This window comes from Protopterus annectens, chromosome 10.part0, assembly GCF_019279795.1.
Source record: "Protopterus annectens isolate FY-2018-M chromosome 10.part0, PAN1.0, whole genome shotgun sequence".
NCBI classification, from domain to species: domain Eukaryota; kingdom Metazoa; phylum Chordata; order Ceratodontiformes; family Protopteridae; genus Protopterus; species Protopterus annectens.
Genome location: NC_056744.1, coordinates 796790538 through 796816964, shown reverse-complemented (window position 1 = coordinate 796816964; position 26427 = coordinate 796790538). Strand labels below are relative to the sequence as shown.

General features: G+C 38.6%; 1 protein-coding gene across 3 annotated transcripts in view; it reads left to right on the top strand.

Moving 5' to 3' along the window:
* PALMD (palmdelphin) overlaps positions 1–26427 on the top strand; it is a 648769-nt gene that overhangs the window by 450125 nt on the left and 172217 nt on the right. For all 3 annotated transcript variants that reach the window (XM_044085619.1, XM_044085620.1, XM_044085618.1), the window contains one exon: positions 24853–24968. In XM_044085619.1, coding sequence (XP_043941554.1) covers positions 24853–24968 — 116 coding nt within the window. The remainder of the gene's footprint in view (positions 1–24852; positions 24969–26427) is intronic.

Genomic DNA, 26427 nt, shown 5'->3' with positions numbered 1-26427 from the left:
CATGGAGCAGACAAAGCTCCATGCACTACAAGTAATTATGATTGGGTCTTTTTGATCATAACTCATTATGTGCTTGCCCAATAGATGCCAACATTCATCTCTAAAGTTTTGTTTCACTCTGTTTTTGAGGTGAATTTCTTGGGTTCCATGTCCCAAACACATAATAAGTTGGTTATGATCAGTGACATGAACATAATTTTCTATATTTGATTTTATTTTTCCATTTTTATGTATAAACATTATAACCATCCATCTGTGTGTGTGTGTGTGTGTGTGTGTGTGTGTGTGTGTGTGTGTGTGTGTGTGTGTGCGTGTGTGTTTGTGTGTGCACACGCATGTGTGTGTGTGTGTTTATATGTGTCTAAGTAAGGGTGTGTGTGTGTGTGTGTGTGTGTGTGTGTGTGTGTGTGTGTGTGTGTGTGTGTGTGTGCATGTGCGCGCAAAGCATTTAAGACAGTTTAATTGCTCTGTCCCAACATAGACAGGCAAAGTGCACAAGTCAATAATTCATCCAGTGAAAACACTGAAAAAAGTCATACATTTGTCTTACCAAAAATGACTGTAGTTCAAAATTATAGTTTAGAGAAGCCATTTTAAGCAGTTCTGCATTTTTTGAAAAACATGACTGATGTAACTTTTGATGAGTAACTTTTGATGATTACTGTAGATAATGTTAACTTTTTTACAGTCAGTCCTCACAAAGTGGGTTTAGAATGCTTGCTTGAATACCTTAGTGAGTCTACTGACTTTCTAACAGGGACATTAGTAATTTCCACAATTTTATGAATATTGTTTTTAATTTATCCATGTATCCACAACCCCTTTTCCCATTTTTATACATGAATTCAGGGCGTTACTTCAACAGTAACGATCAACTAGTGCCAAAGTTTACACTGCTGCTTCGCTAGCCCTGCCATGGATTGTTTTGGATTACATTTTTTGATTTTGAAGGGGATTATTTCTATCAGGTTACTGGCATGGCAATGGGTGCAGCATGTGCCCCTTATGTCAGCATTGCAATGACAATCTGGAAAAGCAAGTTTGTTTTTACGTTAAAGTTCAAAGAAAATTTGTATTTGTGCAATAGATTTCTGGATGATATTCTTGTTTTATTGAATGGTACTGTAAATTAATTTAATAGTTTAGTTAGTTAATAATTAGTTGACAATGGTTTACAGTTTTACAAAGATCAACATTTTAGATGTTTTGATCATTACAGATACAGTAAGCAATTGTTTTCAGTTAAATAATTATAAAAGGGGAATGTTCTTTGTGTTTCACTGTTGCAGTTATTACATTAGGGTAATCTGCTGGCAGGTTGCTCTCAGTCGGCCTGAATTCCAAAGTCTTAGATCCTGCGTCAGTAGCTGTCTTCTCTTCCATGACGTCAGGTCATCAGGGGTAGAAAACATGCAGCCAATGCCATTTTCTTTAGTCTTTCTTGCCACGCGGTGCCCGAAGCAGAAGCATTTTGCAAGTGCCGGTCGGCCGACTACTGAAATATTCGAATTTGTGTTTCAGAACCGAAGTCTTCACAAAAGCTAAGTACCCCGTTGGGGAAACTTTTTTCTTGCTTTTTACAGATGTCAGAAAAAGTTAATAATTGTATTACTTGTGGGAAGCAAATATCTCATAAGGATTTCCATTTATACTGTATTCCGTGCCTAGGCCCTGATCACAACGTGCCTGGCTGCCAGTTTTGTGCTAGATTTAACCAACGCACTATTAAGCGTCCGTATATTTTTGCATCAAATTATTTTGGAAACAGATTTAACTACCCAGAAATGTCGTTGGATAGCAATCCGACTACCGGAGTACATAAAAAACACAAAGAAAAGGACAGAGAAAGGCAGTCGAGATTCAAAACCGATGACGAAGCTTCTTCTAAGCCAGTCGCTGGTTTGCCGGTACTCAGTGAGGTGCCTTTGCAGCCCCTGATACCCGCTACCTTCAAATCACAGGCCTCTACCGACACCCATGTGGAGTCCGGCATGCCGCAAGATACTCAATGTATTGAACCAACGGATGTATCTCCCTCGGATGGGTCCGGAGCCGTTGAGCAGGCACCGGCTTCTGAGGGTGTATTCAGACCTCAACATTTGTACATCAAACCGACAACAGCTGCAAAACCAAAGACAAAAGCAACTTCTAAACCTAAAAAACTGACGCATGAGCCATGTGCACAGGCCTCTATGCCTAGAAAACAGATGATCAAAATGGGTGAAGACCTTATTACCTTGATCAGGGGTACCCATCCCCCTCCAAATAAGAGGCCTAGGCAAGACACTGATTATGGAATCTTCAGATCAGGTTTCTATTTCTTCTGATTCCTCTTCTGATCAGGAATTATCAATACCTCCCTATGAGGATTCTGATGCTGAGGAGTCTATTCCATCTGCATCTCCTCCTGAGGATTATTCATTTGGAGAAACCTTACATACTTTGAGGGAGCATTTTCACTGGGAGAGTCAAGACTTCTCAGAATCAAAAAAGAGGCTCAGGGATTTCCTTCCTTCCTCAGCACAAGCCTTTAGCCATTCCCCCTGTTTTAGACATTGTGGATGATGTGTTTTCGGAGTCAAGCTTGACCCCTGACTCCTTACCTCCGGCTCCCAGTAAGCCTGACAGATATTACAGAGTCCCCGACTCACATAAATTTTTATACAGAAACCCTGCTGCTGATCCTGAAACTATTTCACAGGATCCAAAGGGAGTTAAGGCCTCAACAGCAAAAAACCCTACCCCCTCTGACAGAGATTCTAGGACACTGGACAGATGGGGGAAAAAAGGTTTATACATCTGCAACCTTGGCAATCAGGGCCTTAAATTGTCAATTTCATATGCTTAAGTACCAACAACATGTTATGGGATTGCTGAAACAGAAAATTATGTTGATTTCAGAATGTGCAGAAAATAAAGAATTGCAGGAATTATTGCATGCAGCTGAACAAGTTGGAAAGCATACTTTGCAATGTGGTTTTGATTCTTTAGAGGCCTCCTGCAGGGCCGCAGTTACTGGATCTGTGATTAGGAGGCATGGCTGGTTAAAGGAACAAAATTTGCCTGATCATGTTAAACCTAAATTGCTAGATGCACCTTTACAGCATGATTCTCTGTTTGGCATTAAGGCAGAAGAGAATTTAAAGAAAATGGAAGACAAAGCTAAGTCTATGCAAACTGTTAAAGATTTCTTACAAGTGCAGCCACCAAGATTCAGTAGACACTAGCCTACAAAAAATTGGTCCTTTCCTGTGTCAGACAGAGCTCAAACGGGCAAATCCAGATGCCCTAAGGGTTCCAGGTATCAGGCTCAAGACTCATACAGGTCAAAGCAATGGGGCGCATCCATCTCCAAATCTGGAGGAGATAAAGCGCAAACCTTCAGGAAGCAATCCCAATGACTTCCCTCTGCCTACACCAAGCACTTATCTTTCGGCAGCACCCATAGGGGAAAAATTAGCACTTTTTGCTCAAAATTGGCAGTTAATAACCCAGGACAAGCGGGTAATAAACATCGTATCACAGGGATACAGATTTCATTTCCACACTCTGCCAATGACAAATGGTTGGCCAGATCTGCCAAAAAATCAATGGGCAGAGACACAGAAACAGGTTATGTCCCTCATGGATATGGGGGCCATTCAGACAGTACCAGAACAGGAAAAAGGACAAGGTTTTTACTCAAGACTGTTCTTGGTACCAAGAAAGGGCAAGGCCTGGTGGCCAATACTGGATTTATCGATTTTGAACACATACCTGGACATTCCAAAATTCAAAATGCTCACTTTGGAGCAGCTTCTGCCCATGCTGGGCAAGAATGCTTGGCTGGTGACTTTAGACCTAAAAGAGCCTCTATGCCTAGAAAACAGATGATCAAAATGGGTGAAGACCTTATTACCTTGATCAGGGGTACCCATCCCCCTCCAAATAAGAGGCCTAGGCAAGACACTGATTATGGAATCTTCAGATCAGGTTTCTATTTCTTCTGATTCCTCTTCTGATCAGGAATTATCTATACCTCCCTATGAGGATTCTGATGCTGAGGAGTCTATTCCATCTGCATCTCCTCCTGAGGATTATTCATTTGGAGAAACCTTGCATACTTTGAGGGAGCATTTTCACTGGGAGAGTCAAGACTTCTCAGAATCAAAAAAGAGGCTCAGGGATTTCCTTCTTCTCCCTCAGCACAAGCCTTTAGCCATTCCCCCTGTTTTAGACATTGTGGATGATGTGTTTTCGGAGTCAAGCTTGACCCATGACTCCTTACCTCCAGCTCCCAGTAAGCCTGACAGATATTACAGAGTCCCCGACTCACATAAATTTTTATACAGAAACCCTGCTGCTGATCCTGAAACTATTTCACAGGATCCAAAGGGAGTTAAGGCCTCAACAGCAAAAAACCCTACCCCCTCTGACAGAGATTCTAGGACACTGGACAGATGGGGAAAAAAGGTTTATACATCTGCAACCTTGGCAATCAGGGCCTTAAATTGTCAATTTCATATGCTTAAGTACCAACAACATGTTATGGGATTGCTGAAACAGAAAATTATGTTGATTTCAGAATGTGCAGAAAATAAAGAATTGCAGGAATTATTGCATGCAGCTGAACAAGTTGGAAAGCATACTTTGCAATGTGGTTTTGATTCTTTAGAGGCCTCCTGCAGGGCCGCAGTTACTGGATCTGTGATTAGGAGGCATGGCTGGTTAAAGGAACAAAATTTGCCTGATCATGTTAAACCTAAATTGCTAGATGCACCTTTACGGCGTGATTCTCTGTTTGGCATTAAGGCAGAAGAGGTTTTAAAGAAAATGGAAGACAAAGCTAAGTCTATGCAAACTGTTAAAGATTTCTTACAAGTGCAGCCACCAAGATTCAGTAGACACTGGCCTACAAAAAATTGGTCCTTTCCTGTGTCAGACAGAGCTCAAATGGGCAAATCCAGACACCCTAAGGGTTCCAGGTATCAGGCTCAAGACTCATACAGGTCAAAGCAATGGGGCGCATCCACCTCCAAATCTGGAGGAGATAAAGCGCAAACCTACAGAAAGCAATCCCAATGACTTCCCTCTGCCTACACCAAGCACTTATCTTTTGGCAGCACCCATAGGGGAAAAATTAGCACTTTTTGCTCAAAGTTGGCAGTTAATAACCCTGGACAAGGGGGTAATAAACATCGTATCACAGGGATACAGTTTCCATTTCCACACTCTGCCAATGACAAATGGTTGGCCAGATCTGCCAAAAAATCAATGGGCAGAGACACAGAAACAGGTTATGTCCCTCATGGATATGGGGGCCATTCAGACAGTACCAGAACAGGAAAAAGGACAAGGTTTTTACTCAAGACTGTTCTTGGTACCCAGAAAGGACAAGGCCTGGCGGCCAATACTGGATTTATCGATTTTGAACACATACCTGGACATTCCAAAATTCAAAATGCTCACTTTGCAGCAGCTTCTGCCCATGCTGGGCAAGAATGCTTGGCTGGTGACTTTAGACCTAAAAGAGGCATACCTGCATGTCCCAATAAGACAGTCGTGCAGAAGATACCTCAAATTCAAAGCTGGCTTAATGCATTACCAATTCTTTGCACTGCCCTTTGGCTTATCTACTGTGCCCAGGGTCTTTACAAAGTGCCTGGCACCAGTAATTGCATTTTGCAGACAAAGTATACAAATATATCCTTACTTGGACGACTGTCTCATTCAAGCAGAGAACAAGGACACTCTTCTACGACACCTGGCATTTGTGAAAAGGCTTCTAATATGCCTAGGGTACACAATAAACAAAAAGAAATCACAACTGATACCCTCTCAAAAGATAACATTCCTGGGTGCAAGCTTGAATACAACTGCCCAGATGGCTTACCTCACGCCAGACAAACAAAGGCAACTGACTACTTACTTCAAACTGATGGCAACAAAAACCCAGTCTTCTGCAAGACAAATTCTACAGGCTCTGGGCTTCATGGCATCTTGCATCCTACTAATTCCATATGCAAGACTACATATAAGGAAACCTCAATGGTACCTAAAAGGTTTATGGAGTCAACATTCACACAGTCAGGAAAAGATGATTCCTCTCATTCCCTGCCTGCAGCAGGAGTTTCTATGGTGGGCAAAGGCCTGTCACCAAAACATGGGATGGGCCTTCACTCTACCCCCTGCCAGCCAAACCTTAACAACAGACACATCAGATTATGCCTGGGGGGCCCATATGGCAGGAAGATGCATTCAGGGCATATGGGCACCAAATCAAATGCATCTACATATCAACCAGAAAGAGATGCTAGCTGTTCAAAATGCCCTAACAGCCTTCAAAGACTTACTTCATCCAGGACAACTACTGATAAAGATGGACAACACCACAGTCATGTGGTATATAAACAAGCAAGGGGGCACACACTCATACCCCCTTTGCAGATTAGCCATGGCACTGTGAGCACAGCTTTGTCCTACCAAATACATCTTCAAGCTCAATTCCTGCCAGGAAAACAAAACACTCTGGCAGACAATTTAAGCAGAAACCTTATGGATCCTCACGAGTGGAAACTAAATCCACAAGTCTTCAGCATGATAACAGAGAAATGGGGGAGCCCAGACATAGATCTATTTGCCTCTCCTCAAAATTATCAACTGAAAAGATTCTGCACAAGAACTTATCACAGACAAGCATGGAAAGTGGACGGCCTATCCTTCAGTTGGAAAAACTTATCAGTTTATGCCTTTCCTCCTCTGCCTCTTCTACCCAAGGTCCTCCTAAAAGTCAGACAAGAGAAGCCAAAGATGATATTAATTGCCCCAGACTGGCCCCGCCAATACTGGTACCCAATCCTAAGGAACTTGTCTCAATACCCAGCTTGGATCTTGCCTCAAAAACCACAACTACTGTCCCAGCAAAACAATCAGATCCTGCACAATCAACTACAGACTCTGAACCTGGCAGCATGGCTAATCCTGTAATCATACAAACAACACCTCTCAGTAAAGCTGTGATGGATGTCATTTTGGAAGCCAGAAGGCCTAGTACTAGAAAATCTTATGCTGATAAATGGAAGAGATTCTGTGCTTGGAATCAAGCACAAGGAACTGATACAGCAGAACCACATATTCCTCAGATATTACAATACTTAACTGAGATGCTGAGATGCTTGACAAAGGCCTATCTTTCTCATCAATCAAAATCCATGCCTCTGCCATTTCGGCTCATTACAATACAGAGCCACCAATCTTTTCTCATCCGTTACTAAAGCAGTATCTTAGAGGATCCAAAAATGTAAGGCCTCCTAGAAGATCACCATTACCTGCATGGGACCTCAATTATGTGTTGGAAAAGCTCACCCTGCCTCCATTTAAACCAGCTGCTACCGCTGATATAAAGTTCTTATCATGAAGACAGCTCTGCTACTAGCAATTACTTCAGCAAGAAGAGTTTCAGAGCTACAGGCCCTCATGGATGTAGAGCCTTTTATCATATTTTACTCAGACAGGGTGTAGGACAAATCCTACTTTTATGCCTAAGGTCGTTTCCAGTGTGGCTCTTAACCAAACAATTAATCTGCCAACTTTTTATCCAAATCCGCAGAACAAAAGGGAGAGAATTCTGCATTCCTTGGGTGTACACAGACAGCTAAGATTCTACTTGAGCAGGATAAGAAGGAAAGGCTATTTCAAAGCAGACAATTTCAAAGTGGATAAGCCATTGCATCCGTTTCTGCTACTTACACCAGGGCAAACCTGTGCCCAAGGGCATTAGGTCTCACTCCACCAGAGCTGCAGCCTTTCTCAGAGGAGTACCAACCAAGGACATTCTAGAGGCTGCTACTTGGAGTTCTGTTCACACCTTTACAAAGCATTACCATTTGGCTCTCTACTCTAAGTCCAGGGCAGGCTTTGCCACTGCAGTGCTGCAGGGCCTTATAGCCTCACCTAATGCTGTTTAGCTCCAGCCTCCCAACCATAGCTTTGGGATTCTACCCAAATGTAATGACTGCAACAGTGAAACACAAAGAACATAGTACAATTGTGTACACTTACCATAAATGTAGATGTTCGAGTGTATTCACTGTTGTAGTCCAGGTTACCCTCTCGCCATCCCCCTGTCATTCTACAGTTTATGTTTCCTTCTCTATCTTCTACAACCTATGTGGTGTATTTGCTTGTAGATGAAGGTAAAGTTTATATTGATGCATGTATATATATATATATATATATATATATATATATATATATATAAATATATATATAAATATATATATAGTATTGCTACCTTTATGGGGGCACCTGACATCGGGGGCAAGAAACACTAATGAAAATGGCATCGGCTGGATGTTTTATACCCCTTGACGACCTGATGTCATTGAAAAGAAGACAGCAACCGAAGCAGGACCCAAGACTTTGGAATTCAGGTTGACTGAGGGCAACCTGCCAGTAGATTACCCTAATGTATTGACTGCAACAGTGAATACACTCGAACATCTACATTTATGGTAAGTGTACACAGCTGTACTTTTTCTCTAACTCCTTTCTCCATTTTAAAAGTAACCATCCTTATTTCCAGAAATGTGACATAGTGAAAGATTAGCTCGTAAATCTATCAAGGTTAATTACTGAAGATCGTAATTTCATGAAAGATGCAGACTAACAGATTTTGTTGAAAGGGGCTACTCCGGTGACTTGCTCAGTGGTATGTTGTCTGACGTATCAGCAGGCAGACATTCTAGGTTCCTTCTGATTTTGGGCAACAATGTTTTTTATTTTGAATAAGCAGGGAGATATCACAGCCGCTTATACATTTATATCCAGGGTGTTTCATGTGTATGTGTAGCCAATAAAATTAAAATAGTCATCAAAAGGAATTAGAATTTAGTTTTTTGGTAAGATATGAAAATGTTGTTGGGTGGTGAGCCAATTGCTGTTTTTAATATGGCTATGAGAGATCTATAGGGTACCCAGGACAATTTAAATGTGATACTATGGGGGTTGTTTACCTTGCGTTATGATCATCATGTACTAGTTTCTTTTTCGGTAAAACTGAAAGAAAATTAAGTTTCCGAATTTATGAGCATTGCTACAATATCAAAAACAGAAATAGCAAGAACATTGTTTATAAACATTCAATTAGGTGTCAGGATTAAAAAAATATATATATATATATATATATATATATATATATATATATATATTTTTTTTTTTTTTTTTTTTAATTTTAGAAAAAGTTGGCAGGAACATAAGGGGGGGCCAGAGGAGGCCAGATTGGAAATGAGGGAGCTGGTGTGGCAGCTTCTGTTGAATGACACACACACAGCCGTGGCCTTAATGACTACATTTCCACACTTAGTGTACTGAGGTTAAGATCTGTTAATTATAAATGAATATATCTTACATTTATTTTGCTTTTCATTGCTGGTATGTTTCTTCTTTTTTCTGCTTTCTCATTTTTGTTTTTTTAATGCATAGTTATCTTGGCAAAATGTTGCTTTTAGCTTGTATTGTTGTATTTATGTTATGTCTCCTTTAACAGGTTTGAGTGATTTCATGACCTAGTAAATGTTATTTAAGCATGTGACAGGCATTACAGAACTAGATTCTGATGAAGCCTTTTATGTTAAGACAAAACCGCTTAATCCTTATTTAAAATAAAACTTGAATATGCCTGCAATAATGGCTTTGCATTCTGCTGCCTTTGGTTCCTTGTTTTGTTAATCATTTTTCTGGTATGCTGTCAACTGGGAAGTAGATTTTTGTTTTAAACTTCTCGTATAGAAGTGCAAAAATGTTCTCGGCTATTTAAAATAATACCAAGTTGCATCTTCTATGGTGCACAATAACTTGTTCAATATTAACAAATTTAATGACAGATGCCTAACAGTAGGATTTGTTTGTATTGTATCTCTAAGAAGCATGGCTTTGTGCTAAACCACCCTTTATTTCTGACATGATGTATAACTTGTAATTCCTGGTTTTAAATTATGTGATTCTACAAAAATAACAAATCCTATGTTACAAGTTATTAACCTCTTCACTTGACTGGTCAAAGGAGAATTCACATATTTCAGTCCCGTGGTTCTTTCGATATAACTTGAAATGCAAGAGCAAGGCATAAATGCAAAATATTTATGCATTTAATGTAACCAGCCTATATTCACCTCTGCTGAGATAAAGTTACAAACATTGTTTATTTCTTATCTAAAAATATTTGTGGTTTACTGGCAAGTGTGAATATATCTTTACCTCAGATAATACCTGCCCAAAATCTTCTGAACAAATTTTGACAATAAAACTTTTGGCTGTGTTCTTGTTTTCCAGATAGAAAGAAATTAAAAACCAGGAAAAAACTGTTTGAAAATATTAATTCTGTGTTAATGGAATACAGTGTTAGATTTATTATCTAGTTTCCATGTTGTATGGCTAATATTATATTTATAGTTTGGTATAAACTTCTTAACTTGAAAAATGTTTAGAACTTACATACAGTTGGAGGTTCCACAGATCTGGTTTTTCAGTGGAGGTCTGTTTTCAGTGCTCCAGAAATGTGTCTTAAAATGGATGTCTTTAGAATGTGGGAGAAGGGGAGTACCAGAACACAGGGAGAACATGCAAACCACACACAGAAGGCACCCCAGCCCGAGAATTGAACATTGAACCAACCTCTTGCTGTGAGGAGACAGCATTAACTGCTGCACCACTGCGCCACCCAGTTAAACAGAAAACAAGCTAATAGTGTTTACAATGTAGTCTGTATGTAAAAACATGTCTGCCCACTTTAGCAGTGCACTATCATTGTACACAGCATAATCGTTAGGCATAACACCTTTACATTGTCAATACCTCATCATGGACTAGTCATTAATGACATATGCATATCCTTCCTGCAGAATGGCTAGTGCAGGACAATTTTGTGATGTCCAGCATTGATTTGGTAGGACTGTGCATTATATAAATGTATGGGCATGCACCTGTAAAGTTTGTCTTGATGCAGGAAGATGCAATAATGTGCCTTCAACAAACAGCATATGTTAACAGTAAGGACATAGACACATTAATCTGTGCCATTGACATCATACTCAGAATTATTGGGTCAGCTATGTTAGTACTTTGTGCACATGATTTAATGCCTTTATAACAGCAGCAATAAACATGTACCCAGTGGCATAGCTGGGGGGGGGGTCAAGAGGGGTGGTCTGCCCCAGGCGGCACTTTTTAATAAAAGAGAAGCTGGCTCCCCAGTTGTGGATTGCGGGGTTTGGTTTTTTTTGGCCTGATGTGGAAATGTGAAAGTCAGGTGGTGCTGTGGTGGCTTTCTGTTTAGCTGAGTTGCACACCATGACACATGTAGCAGCAACAATAGTCACACATCTAGTTTGTGGATGTGAAACAAGTGCGGGAAAAATAGTGGGAACCCCAGGAAGAAGAAAATACAAAAAGCAAGGTACTTTAAGTGATTTATTTTAATAAGCAGTATTTTAGCAAGGGAGTCGTTATGTTTTGGAGTAGAGAATGAGCAAAAACAATGTAACTAAGCACAAATTTGTTTCTTGCTTGAACTTCAAGCTCCTTGGTTGTTCTAACAATATTTGTATGGTGCCTTATTTTAGGGCAATACAGTGGTATAGCATTGCTTTATCACACTTTTTCATGTTCTAGTTCAGATCTTATGTCGGTGATTTGTGTGCAGAATCTGCACACCCTTCCTCTAAATTAGGTATACATGGTGTGTGTGTGTGTGTGTGTGTGTGTGTGTGTGTGTGTGTGTGTGTGTGTGTGTGTGTGTGTGTGTGTGTGTGTCATGCTTTGGGCTGTGGCTCCAACCAGGATAAGTTTTTATGTCTTTTGTCTACTGAGTCCTTTGAGTGGTAAGATGGGTTCTGGGTCTGAAGACATTCCACTGTGATCATTCCTGTTCAGTTTCCTTGGTTTTAATAAGATGTTACCTTTACATTTACTGTACTGAAAAGGTATTTTGGGTAATGATTTCTTTTTGATTTTAACTGTCTGTACATGGCTTGAGGCTTCTTTGGACTCTCTGCTTCCATGTTTCTCATTCCTTTCCTTTCCTTTCCTGAATAATTTTATTCAGATGGACCATAATTAAAAATATGAAAATAATGTGCATTCTCCTTGTTTAAAGACCTTTGAATTGATTAATATGTATTGTGATCTACATGCTGAGTGCAGTTTGTATGTCTCCCCTCTCCACATGGATCTCCTCCTCACACTTAGATTTCATTTGAATGGTATAGAGCTCAGCATGACTAGTTGTCTGACAATATCTCTAGGAGTTTATCATAAAACTTGTTTCCACTGTAAAGGCAGCTTCCAGCTCAGTGGGACTTACCTAGTTAATGAAATGAAGTACATAAGGTTAAACTTTAGCTTCTTCTCCAATATCAAATAATATAGCAATAACCAACTCGGTCATGTGGTATATTGAAGATTTACACATAGTTGATGTGGTTAATCATGAGGGCGAAGCCCGACTGATTAAATAAAGACAACCATGGGTAAATCTTAAATATACCACACCACGTAGTCAGTTATTGCTATTATAAAATTACATTATTTAAGAAAAAAAATACTTGTCTTAAATAATGTCTTTGTATAATGGTGCTGTAGTGTCCTTCCGCATTTTCTCTGGTATCCTGGGGCTTTCCTAATGTACTGCACATGCGTATGGGACTTGTGTTCCCACACTTACATAGTACATCAGTGCTATGTAAAAGAAACTGTGGAGAAAGGAAAATCCATTGCTTTTTTTTTTTTATTTTTTAATTAAGAAAAAAGAAACCGGGAGACTTTTAACACTCGAGAGAGACAGGACAGAGAAAATGAAAGCATAAACAAGTATACGTTTCTTTAGTTTTGCATAATGTACCTGATTAGCCTTTTAGTTTTCTCTGTGCTGTCTCCCTCATTCATTAGAGGTCTTTGGTTTTGTAAATTTATTTAAAAAAAAGAAAGAAAAGTAACATTTTTATTGGATATACTTATGGAAAAAAGTCCAGGCGAGCAGACCTTTTTCCATTGGTATATTCTTGGATTTACAACAGGCACACTGGTTGGGCTGACCAATCAGCATGCTCCTTTTTAAATATTAATGGACAGTCATTATATTATATATTCTTTGTCCTGTTTTAGCTGTGGCATTGTGGTTACTTCTAATAAACATGACTTAACAAACACAGTCTAATGAGTATACTTTAATGTGACAACATTTTGGTCTATTTTCTATTATATATGTAGACTAAACCAACCACATGGGATTCACGGTGGTGCAGCCGTTAGCGGTGTCACCTCCCAGCAAGAAGTTCTCCAGTTTGATTCTCGGCTGGGGTGCCTTCTGTGCGGAGTCTGCATTTTCTCCCTGAGTTTGTGTCTGTTTCCTCTGGGTGTTCCGGTTCCTCCTACTTCCCAAGACATGCTGTTGGTGGATTGGACATTCTAAACTGGCCCTTGGTGTGAGTGTGTGCATGTGTTTGCCTTCTGAGTAAGGCTAGGCACCAAGCTGGCAACTCAGTATCATAAAACTCTACTATCACTCGTTCTGTGGACCAATGCAAACCTCATTGTACAGGAGCAAATAGACTTTGATAATGTCATTGACAATTTTGCTAACAGAAAAGCAAGAAAAATGGCATTGTAGATTGTTGTAATTAATAATTATTTAAAAGTTTAGTTAAAAAAATCATTCTTATTTGTTTTTCTAGATGTTGTTTTCACTTTTTATATGACTATGATATGTATTATGTTTTTATTTTGTGTGGGAGGGTTGGCAAACTCATTGTCTGCCACCAGCAGCACAAACTCTAACTACACCACTGCATGTACTACACCATCATGGATATGTTAAAAGGCTCATATATCAACTATGTCATTAGAGATATGAAACTAGCTGGCAAATAGTTGCCGCATCATACCACTGCAGATTGTCAATCACATTACTGGTCTCTTGTTTACTGAGAGAAGTTCTGTTATTAATGTTTCAGGGACCACTGGATCATCAAGCAATAATACCCAACAAGGTTGGAATTAAGGAAAATAATGGACCATCAATGGGTTCTGTGAGACCCACCACAGGAACAGTTTCTATTTATGAGTCTCTCACCACACACACACACACACACACACACACACACACACACACACACACACACACACACATTAAAAAAAGTATCTATCTACATATATATATATATATATATATATATATATATATATATATATATATACATACATGCATACATACGTACATACATACATACACAGCACGAGATTGCTTTTTATGGTGTTTTTAACTTGACTAAAATGAGCATTGTTTTGTATTACATTATTTAATTATAAAAACAATTTTTAAATGTTGCAGGCTCAAAGTAGATAATGTACAAACCATATATATATTTAAGAGATGTATAGCCTTTTTCAATGCACAGTAAGGATCATGAAGTAAGTAAGCATTCTCCATGGAGTGCATTCAAATGAGTCTTTCACCTTAAATGGTTAATTTATCTTAATGAAAATAGATAGTTTCTATGTTGGGTTAGCAAGTTGGTTCTTATGCTGGGTTAACGAGTGAAAGAAATGGCACTGCAATGAAACTTTTTTTTTGTTTCACTGGATGACTTAATTGATTTCAAGCCATGAGAAAGTTCTTTCCTTTTTCACTGGAATCTATCTGTACATTAATCCACCCCCCTGGAGCTCTGAGTGACTAGTGGAGTTGAAGTATATGATTATCTATTTTATAAGCAAGCAATAATGCCCAACATGATGGGTATTTTAGGGAAATAATGGTCATATCCACAATTTCCCAAGAAGGGGACAAGAAAATAAAATAAAGGCACTGAGTAACAAAACCATTACTAATACTAGAATGTTGCCAAATGGACAAAACTTGAAAATGTTCCACTCACACACAATATAAGACAAATATTTTGAAATAAAGTTTACTATGTAAAAATGCATGAATACAGAAAAGATGTCATCAAATTAAAAGGGGATTAGTTTATGTCAAAAATGTTAAAAAAATAATAAAAACAAAAACAAAATAAAACTTAATACAGTAAATGCTCAGTTAACCAGAACTCAAGCAACTAGCACTCTGAAGCAACTAGCAAAAAAAATATCAAAGAAATACAGTACAATTTTCATTTGTTGCACTTTCTGTCCCCCCTCCAGAAACATATCTTACATTTTTTTAGAGTTTTAGAGTTTTAAAAAGGAAGATAGGAATACATTCCCTCTCTCCCCAACCTGAGAAGAAGTCAAACCAAACAAATATTATAGGGTGCAGTATTAGTCAGACCTATTTTTAATAGTAACTCTCAAGCAACCAGAAACTACAGTTATGCAACATCTACCAATCCCCACGGGTGCCGGTTAATTGAGAGTTTACTGTAAACACTGTAATGTATAATCCATTCCATTTGTGCTTGCAAGCTGAAAATATCTCCTACAGCAACCCTGTGGAAGGCCATCCACAGGTTATGAGGCAAATGGAGAAATGGCAGGATTGCAAGGCCTTTCTTCTGTATCACACGTACATGGACAATTTAGACTTTGTCTGTTTACCCAATGCATGTCTTTGGAATATGGTAGGAAACTGGAGCACCCAGAGAAAACGCATGTGATCATAGGAAGAACATACAGACCACACACAGACCCCCCCACACACACACCCAAGAATCAAACCAGAGAACCTCTCACTGTGAGGTGTCACTCTGCTGTCCTGATGTCCATGTTTATCAAATAAAACTGTGATCACTTTTATAAGTGCAATAATGCCCCTCCAAGGTTTGTATTACAGGGAAATAAAGGACCTGCCAATGCTAGAGAATCCTGAAGCTACCTGGGCAGTCTGTTCCTTGTAGCACCCATCCTGTCAGACATTTATTTGTTGAATCTGATATAATGTTTTTTTACTAAGCCTATCTTTGGGCTTGTAAAATAAATTGATTTGATTTGATCTGAGCAGTTAGCATTGCTGTTCACAGTGTCACTTTCTTTGCTTCTCCTCTTCACTGGGGTATTTCTGTACAGGATTTGAATGTCATGTTTGTGTCTGCATTGGTTTTTGCTTGGGTTTCAGGTTTCCTCCCATATCCCAATGGCATGCTAACAGATAAAGTGGCCAGCCTTCAAACTGCCCATTGGTTTGTGTGTGTGTGTGTGTGTGTGTGTGTGTGTGTGTGTGTGTGTGTGTGTGTGTGTGTGTGTGTGTGTGTGTGTGTGTGTGTGTGAGTGTGTATCCAGTGATAGAAAGGCATTTCTTTCAAGAGGATCTCTGTGGCTTAATCCAGTTGCCTTCCAGGATAAACATTGATTTACCCATCCAGCATTGAGTAAGTCAGTGACAGATTACAGTAGGAATAAACGTGCCCATGCCCAGAACAAAACCATTTGCAAAAATGTAGAATGTGCTTGCTGCTTAAGCCACCAAAGAACAGTATACCTGTATTGAGCTTGCTGACTTTGTTATTGCTGCAGTCCACATAATGAATGTTAAAGCTAGCAAGTATACAGCACAATGTCACTACCATGCTTGCTAACTTAGTTACAGCTGCAAGAAATATGTTAAGGCAGCTTACAGTATACATTATGAGCAAGTTCATGCGGTCACATTTCCTGGATCACACTCACCATTTGCAGTCTATGAAAATGACAGTGGAGTGAAAGGCCAGAGGTGGAGCTAATAGGGAAGAACATCAGCAGAAAAAGCAACTAGTGTGGTTCATGAGAGTTAAACAGTGAGCAGATCAGCAGAAAAAGCAACTAGTGTGGTTCATGAGAGTTAAACAGTGAGCAGATCAGCAGAAAAAGCAACTAGTGTGGTTCATGAGAGTTAAACAGTGAGCAGATCAGCAGAAAAAGCAACTAGTGTGGTTCATGAGAGTTAAACAGTGAGCAGATCCTGCTATCCATTTATTTACACTTTCCAAGATGGCTGCATGGCTCCAAAGCAAAAACAAGTATATTAATTTTATGACTGCCACTTCAGGCAGTGCGCTAATTTGTCATGCTCCAGCCCTGTGAAAGCAACATATTTGCTCTGGTAGATAAATCAGATGCAGTTGCAATAGGGAAAAAAAAAGAAAGAAAAAAGTAAGAAAATGGGAGGTACATTTTCATGGACAATGTAACTAACTAAACAGATTGTTATGCCTTAACTTACACAGCAGCAAATAGTTTCCAATTCCAAACTTTCCTTGCTACTTCACCATTCTTTGACATTTCATAACCATGCATATGTGTATGCTTGGCTCTCAGCTGTCCTCTGGCTTTGCAGAATGTACCTGATTTTGCCATAGTTTTGTAAAACTTTTCTTTGTATAATTTGTTCTTTTAGCAATGGCAAATCGGTGAAGATTACAGTCAATAAGTATTAACAGAGTTTCAGACTTCACATCCTTCAGAAAATGCTTGATATGCATATTATTGTAGCAACTTTCCAATTACATAGGAGCAACATTTAAAATTTGTCACTGATTTTGAGCTTTTGCCCCACATTCTTTTTGGCTGTGTACCTGATTCTTGAGATAACAGGTTGAGTGCATCAGTACCTATATCTGTCCATTTACCTGTCTATCTATATAAACAAACAAATCCAGCCCTCAAAATAATGTAAAAAAAAAAAGATTTTATTAGGCCAATGGCTTCAAAAACTCACAAACTGGTTTCACTAATCATGCTTTGTCTGACTGGACAACCTGTCAAAAGCACATATCTCAGTTGTCCAGAATTTCATAGAATGTACAGCTTTTTGTCTCATATTTTTTGGTTCTTCCTCATAGAATTTGTGGTTTTCAGGCTAATCATTGGGAATTAAAGTTATTAAATAATGATAGACACCTCAGGTTCAGATTTCATATCCTTCAAAAAAATACACGCAAAGGCAAAAACTGTTATTCTCACTACTTACTAAGTTTATAAGCTCAATTTTTAAAATCCTCTCCATATTTTGGGGCCCCCCTCCCAATTCTTCCACAAAAAGGTTGAGATATGTTTGACTTATTGCTCTACCATCAGTTTTGTAGCTTGAACTCTCATTAATATGGGAGAGCACTGCACACCCCCTACTGTAATGCCTTCACTGGCAAGGTGAGACCACAAAATAGTCTCCTTTGAAGTAAAAATAAAACCTGGACCCCCAGTTAAACCTGGAATATTCAGGAACTATTCTAAGGGTAACCTCCTGCTATAAAGTGAGAACCTGGCAAAATTTCAAGCCCCCATATACCCTGAGAACACTACTGCCTATGCAGAACTGTTCAGAAAACCCTGTACAAGCATGTTAATAGCTGTGTAGAGGCAATTGTACTCACCAAGAAGAAGTACAGAACTAACTCACAAAACAACCCACCCTGGTGGAATCACAAAATCAAAAGGCTGTATAACAGGAGGAAGAAAATCATGGCAAAAATTAAGAGGTGCAGCACCCAACAGGATAAAAGCACTCTCATCAAACTAAACAAAAACTCAGAGGACAAATAAAGTCTACCAAAGCCAAATTTGAGGTAAGTTTGGCCTCCCAAGTCAAGGACAACCACAAAGCATTCTTTAGCTATGTCCGCAACCTCAAAGGCAGTACACAATTGTGTGTAGAGCTGATTGTAAATGGAGCCACGTATACTGAGCCAGAAGACATAGCAAACCTCCTGGCTGATAAATTCAGCTTCAGCTTTACCTCTCTCTCTCCCCCTCAACCTTCCCTCAGGAAATATTATCAAATATAACTCCCGCTACTATCACTAGGGAACAAGTCCTTAATGCTCTCTCTAAGACCAAGAATACTGCATCAATGGCCCCAGACAATATCCCAGCATGCCTTCTAAATAGAATGAAACATGATCTATCAGGGCCTCTAGAATTACTATTTAACTGTAGCCTCCAAACAGGTTTCATGCCTCATGAATGGAGAAAGGCAACAGTCGGCTGGCCATCTACAGACCTTGGAAACTACAGTCCCATAAGTCTCACTAGTCTTATATGTAATGCCATGGAAAGACTTATCATGGAGATGATCACTAGAGGTATAGTAGACCTCCAGACATTGGACCCAATCCAGTTTGGCTTCATCAAGGGCAGATCATGCCTACTCACCTTGGTGGACTTTTTTGAGAAGGTCACCAAAGCAATGGATGAGGGCAAAATTGTTCACACTGCCTACCTTGACCTGGCCAAGGCATTTGACACAGTACCACACTCAGGCATTGTTGACAAACTAAGGAGATTAGATACAAACCTGTATGTCACCCAATGGATAGCCAAATGGCTCACAGACAGGACTCAGGAAGTTAGAATTGGGGAGTCCACCTCTACAAAGAGGCCAGATACAAGTGGAGTCCCTCAGGGATCAGTCCTTGGACTGCTCCTTTTTGGAAATTACTTCTCAGAAGTCAAAGCCAGTGTCAGTGGTCTCTGGTTGACTAAACTTTCAGATGATTACAAATTAGGAGCTGTCATTGAATCTCACACTGACACAAATGTTCTCCAGGAGGGGCTGACACAGACAAACAACTGGTGCCAGAGCCATGGACTAAAACTAAATCCCAAAAAATGCATAACAGTATCCTTGGGAAGTCATCCATCTCTGATAAGTATATTGACAACACACCCCTTAGAGTTGACCCAGTAGTCAGGGACATAGGGGCACACGTAGCTATTAATCTAGCCTTTGGCCATCATGTGTCTACAGTGGTGAGGAAATCATTCTATATTGTACAACTTAGAAACAAAGATATGGCATCTAAGTCCAAGGAAATCATTGTTCCACCATATTAGGCATTCATTAGACTTATCATTGAGTACAATGTCCCCTTTGGTATGTAACAAACCAGGCATATCCAACATTTGGAATGTTCACAAAGGTTCCTCACTAAACGAACACGGGGCATAATTAAAATGTCCTATGCAGACTGCCTCAAGGCCCTATCCCTGTATTCTGTCTCCTACAGGCTTTTGAGGGGAGATCTATGCTTGTCATTCAGGACATTGTCAGACCTCACTCTGATGGACCTCCTGCATATCCACAAAAGAAACAGTACCAGAATTACCCTTTCTAAAAACTTAAACCTTGCTTATGATATAAATAGGTCCTGCTGGGGAGATAGGTATGTATCCCAGACACTACCATGTCTATGGAATAGGCTCCTTAGCCATGTTAAGCAGAGTTCCTCCCTAACCCAATTCAAGTGCAACTTGGGCAATTGGATGGGAAACCAGAAATGCATCCCTGGTTTGGCACCTGTGTCTCTAATGGACACAGGTAACCTGTAAATAGTTCATCTCCCAAACCCCTACTTACACTTATAAAGGGTATCAGAACTTGTCAGAGATTTGGGATGCATGGCTAGGCTTAAAAAGGCCTTTGTGGTCATTAACCTAGCAAACACCTATGAACCTATTACATCAGTGCTGAGTGATGATGCCCTGTCTGTGACTAAGTACTTGATGGAGTCAGTGGGGGAGGAGAGAAGTGATGAAGTTCAGTTTACTCATATCTCCTCAGAATGAAAAGTGTGGTGGGTGGACTGTTGGCACAAAGCTGTGGCATGGAGGGACAGTGGTGATCCCATAGCAGCACCCTCCACCATTTCTTTTCAGATGTCTGATACTGTAATACGCTGGCATCATGTGAAAGAAAATTACCCAGTGCAGTTTTGTCTGTTAATATGCTTACTTCACACTGAAGCTGGGTCTGTTCTAATTTGTGAATACGTGAAGCTTTATATATGCATTCCTGTCCTTGCAGAACCAGTAACTATCCTATATGTGAGGTCAGGCCTGGAGATGTTTGTTTCCTTATTGTCTATGGTTGTGTCTTTTCTTCTGCAGTGAATGCTATACTCTGTCAATGACCTGTCTTGTTTGAGTCAGCTTTGATGGATATTAGCATAGAGAGTTAATACTGTGAGCTGTTAACAAGCCTGTTGTCCAGGAATTGAGTCTCTCAGTGTCCATTTGCCTACTGTGTGATTTTGAGCAAGTTACTTTACTAGACATTCTTTCAAAGGAAGGGGAAAGTTGGGCCAGTGCCCTCAGTGGTCTCCTGGACTGCATGCCTAGCAACTGTCTATTGATCTATACTCAATACTTTACTGTTGTTTGCCCTGCTAACTGCCCCTCTGCTGCACTCTTGTATAGCAATAACCCACGCCTGGGTGTGGGTAATGTGGGATTTACCCACAGTTGGCGTGGTTTGGTCCCAAGGGACCAAACAAAGACAACCGTAAACCCACATTACCCACACCCAGAAGTGGGTTATTATTATATTATGACATTATTTAAGAAAAGAAATAATTACTTTTCTTAAATAATGGCATAGCTGTCTGGTATCCGCGGCAGTTCTGATGTACTGTGCATGCGCAGAGTACATCACAGTTGGCCAAAAAAGCAGCGGAGGAAAAAATCTTCTTTCGTTTTTACTGTTTTGCTATGTTAAATGGGTTTAACATAGCAAGATATATGTCGTTGCTTATTTTAAAGTTGTGTCTCGCTGTGTTAAACCCATTTAACATAGCGAATAGTAAAAAGCAATGGAGATCTCCGTTGCTGTTTGCTTATTTAAACTGTTTCGCTCGCCATGTTAAACCCATTTAACATAGTGAGATGGTTAAAAAAGCAACAGAGAAAGCAAGATCTCTGTTGCTTTTATGTTAAAGGAGTTTAACATAGAGACAGTTTAAAAAAGCAACGGAGATCTCCGTTTTTTTAAACCTGTGTCGCTATGTTAAACTCTTTAACATAGCGAGACAATATTAAAGAGACTTATACTAATGGAAAAAGTCCGGGCGACTGGACCTTTTTCCATTAGTATAAGTCGATTTACAATGTGCATGCTGGCCAATCAGCATGCACGTTTTGGAATATTAATGGGGGGTCATGGTATAATGGAAAATAATGCATGGCTTCTATTGTTGTCTTAGTGCAACAACTGACATGCCAAGAGGCTCTGTGTGCAGTGTAACTACTGATATACATGGAATACCACTAAGTACATCCAGGACTTTATCAATTGCATGTTTATCTTACTGTTATAGATGACATATCAAAGGAGAAACTCTGAACTGTCTTATGTAACTGATATGTCAGACTTTGGACACTGCATATGGGAGCATTTTTTTTTTTTTAAATGAACACAGTGACATATATCATAAATGTACTGATCCCAAGTAGGTTACGATCAGATGTACCTTTAAAGAAACTACGTTACCCACTCTTTATTTTCAGTAGGCCTACATGGCATTTCCTTGTGTATTGCAGCACTAGATTCCACTGGACATCTATTTTGTTCTGTATATGCAATAATATTCACAAGGTCGTGTCATACCACCATAGTTATATATTGCAATGGATCATCATGCACATCTCTGTGTTGGCCAAATTTGAGTAGGTGCCATTACCTGCTATGTACTGTCCTTTTCTGTAAACTGCTGCTAGTATAGGGATTACTTGGGCCTTGTAATGCTTGCTTCCTTTCCTGGTCTGTTATCATGGTGAATAGACTCTTATAAACATTCACTTCAGAGTTCTACCTACCAAGTCTTCATTTCTGCACTTTTAGTTATCTAATAACCAAAAAATGCACTAAAAATATTTAGCTGCCTGCAACATGGTTGACTTCTGCCTAACCATTGCTGACATTATTTCTGACCCCTATATTCAGACCTTGTGATTGTTCACTACCCCTTCCAATATTCGATATTGCTATGGATGGGATAACACTGCCTCCATGTTGTTTGTTAGCCTACTTTTCTACGGGCATGGTGTACTGCACAAATGTAGGTCATTTCCATCCATACCTTACATTTATCTCTTTGTAAAGTTGTGGATTCCTCTTGCCTTTGAATAATAGGCATGTAGCCGTTCTATCTGGGGGTTACACACACTGTCATTCAAATGTAGGATGATACAATGTTGTGATACACATTGTAGTCTGTAACTATGGTAGATGTAGTGTCTTTTCAAGATTTTTCTACTGGGTGCCTGCTGTCAGTGTTGTTCTTTCTTTACTTTCTATGTAATTCATTTTATACTGTCTGTCCATAATATTGTACTCGTGCAGTTTTTCTTAGTGGTCAAATAGTTGTTTTGTTATCAAGTTTTAGGTTGCAGTACACCCACTGCTTTGTGTTACTTATATATTGACTACAGGTTTCCTTCTGCATCTCTGTTGTTTCCTCATTTTTATTGAGCTATGCTGCTTGACATATTATTTTTGTAATACTGTTTGTGTATCTGTCAGCTGTACAATTCATGTTTTCTATTGACTTCTGGTGTTGTATAATGTTTTCTTTGCATTTCCTTTTTTTCCTCACATCGCACTGAGCAATGATGCATTACTGCATAGCTTTATTTGCTTTGTTACTAGTCATTGTGGCTCATGATTCCATGCTCAAGTACGCCGAATTTGATAGTTGCATTTTATTTTCTTTTTCCTGGTTTGACGTCTTACATCGACTACTTTTGGATCATTAGGTAGACTCATTTACATGTACATAAGCCTTGTTATGTCCCTTTACTTAGACTTAAAGCACTATCAGTTTATTTATTTATTTATTTATATGTTAACTAGGTTGTTGGCCTGGTACAAGGACCATTTTAAGTCACAACCAGTACCACAACCAGTACCACATAGGCAGTAACATATAAAACGATAATTTGTGTACAACATTTGCACGCAATCTCAGTATAGACAGTTTACATTGATATAGTGTCTTCTTATCATAGGCAAGTACAACGCTAGCTGTTTTGTAGACCTTTTAAGCCTAACCGATTTCCCTTTTTTGGGGGCTTGAATTAACCTATCCCATTTGGTGTTAGAAAGGCCTTTTTCATCCCATGATTGTCCTTTGCATTCTTTTGACATAATAGTTAGTGATAGGAAGAGAGACATACTTATTACAAATGTTCAGTCAGCCAGAAGAAACCAGATGAAAGATAATCATTACACAATGTGGGAGAGAAGTGGAAGGAGCTATGTACATGCTTAACTCGGTTAAGTTCCAAGCCATTGTCAAAGCATGTGATTATGTTTTCATTAAAAAGTAACTGGGTAAGTTTTCTTTTTCTTGAAAATGTGAATTTCTCTAACCTTTTGAATATTTTGTGGTAGAGAGTTATAGATTATCATTCAAGTGCACTTTATAAGCTTTGTGAATCCACTCCATAATTATTTTGCTATACCAAGCATTTAAATATATAGACAGGTTTACCTGACTTGTTATTTAGCATAAAACAAATGCTAGCAGTAGATATTTTAATATTTTTTTATGTATGCTATGATTACTAGTACAATATTTAATGGGACGGGATAAATAAGTGCAAAATGGTATAACACAACATGCACAAAATGTGCTATTTTTGAAGAATATAAAAACAAAAATGCATCAAAAATGAGAAGCAGTAGATGTGATTCTTGGACTTTGTATATCACTAAGTCTTACGTGTATCATTTTATTGGAAGATTAACAGAGCTTTTTATATTACCTTTAGATGGTCAAGCAGCTATTAAATGGGTGATGGCCTTTATTTCACCCTTTAGTTTTGACTCCTATTGAAGTTTTCACATTCTAGCTAAAGAACTTTTATTCACACTTGAAAAGGTGAAATAAAATAATGACATTATGAAGCCAATATTGAGTCAAGCCATACATAGACTGTGGTTCCTAAATGTGCGGCAGTAAATAATGTTGTTAAAAGACTATTTTCAAGGCTCTGACCATATTAATAATGTATTTATTTAAAAATACATTGTGAGAAAATGTTAACATCAAGTTTCCTTATTAATGCATTTTAAATAAACATATACAGATTATACTAACATTGTAACATCTACATATGTTTTGGAAACAGAAAAAAGCTCTCAGAGAAAAATGGCTTTTAGATGGATTAAGCCAGACAACACCTGAACAAGATCAAACCCAAAATGACCAAGCAAGAAGCAAACTGCTGGAGCAAGACATCTGCAAGTATGTTATCTTTTTTTAAAAAAATATAGAAAAATACTGTTATACAGACATGCTTCTAAAACTGTGCTACATAGCAACACAAACTAAACACAACCTCGCTGTTCTTACTTCAAATCATATAAAATGCCATACTGTTTTTCTTTCTGTTTATAGTACTTGTGGAATGTTTCATAAGTTAAGCAGGATTTTATGGTTCTTTTTCTAAATACAAATTCATTCTCTCAATGTACTAAATCCAAAAGCCTTATGTTTATGAAATATAAAACATAACCTTGATACAGTGAAGGGCTTTTATACTTAAAAGCATTTCTGCTTTTTCTTACTGTATATATTTGCTCAATGAATAACAACAGTGAAGTGACTTTTGTCATGCAGGCTGCTTGAAGGGATATAGAAGATATAAAAAATGCAAAATAAAAAATCTGTAGTATCCCTTGAAGTCTCAGAAAACCCAGTATGCAACCAATACTGGGTCAAAAACAAACCAAGAAGAAACTTTGTAGTGTGGAGGGTATGAAGTTCATTACTTAAAAAAATGTTATGCACCTAGTTCACTAATAAAATCAAACTGCAAAATATGTCCTACAAAATAATAAAATAGAAGATAGTAGGCAGTCCGCAGTTGGCTTTAAAAAGGAATATCCTTTATTGAAACACACAAACAAGCGATCCTATTTGAGTATAATGAAGGGGGACTTGGTTAAAGGAATGAGCTTAACAGAACCACCTGCTGTAACTACTCCCTTGCTCCAAATAACCTCATTATAAATAAATAATGAATGTCTTTATTGCTTTTCATTATACTCAACTAGGATTGCTTGTTTGTGTGTTTCAATAAAGGATATTCCCTTTTTAACTCAACTGTGGACTACCTACTCTTTTCTATTTTATTATTTTGTAGTACATATTTTAGAATTGAATTAGATGCATAACATATTTTAAGGAGTGAACTTCAGACACTCCACACTACAAAGTTTCTTCTTGGTTTGATATAAAAAATATAACGATAATGTGTTAGGTGCGATGAAATTTTGCCATTTACAGAGTAAAACACAGTTTCAATAGCATTTAAAATTAAGGAAACAAGTGCTCTGTTTGTATACAATTGTTTGTCAGGATTAAAAGGAATGTTTTATAGTGTTTCACAGTATTGCAGAATTACTGCCAAGCTATCTTCTTATGTAAATGAGTGAAGAATGAAGTGTGATACCTCAAAGTCAACCTATATATAAGACGTCATTAAATGTCTAGAGTAAACATTTCTTTATTCTTATTGAAATACTTCTGAATTGCAAAGATGCAGCATATGCTTGAAGACCAAAAACTCTTCTGTTATGAAACCATAGTAAACTGATTGGTAATAATACAACTAGCATCTTGCAATAGTCAAACTAGCACACCCTGACCCTTTCTTTGCACAATGTTCCTGAGTGATTTTTTTCTCATATTTTTGCCCTGT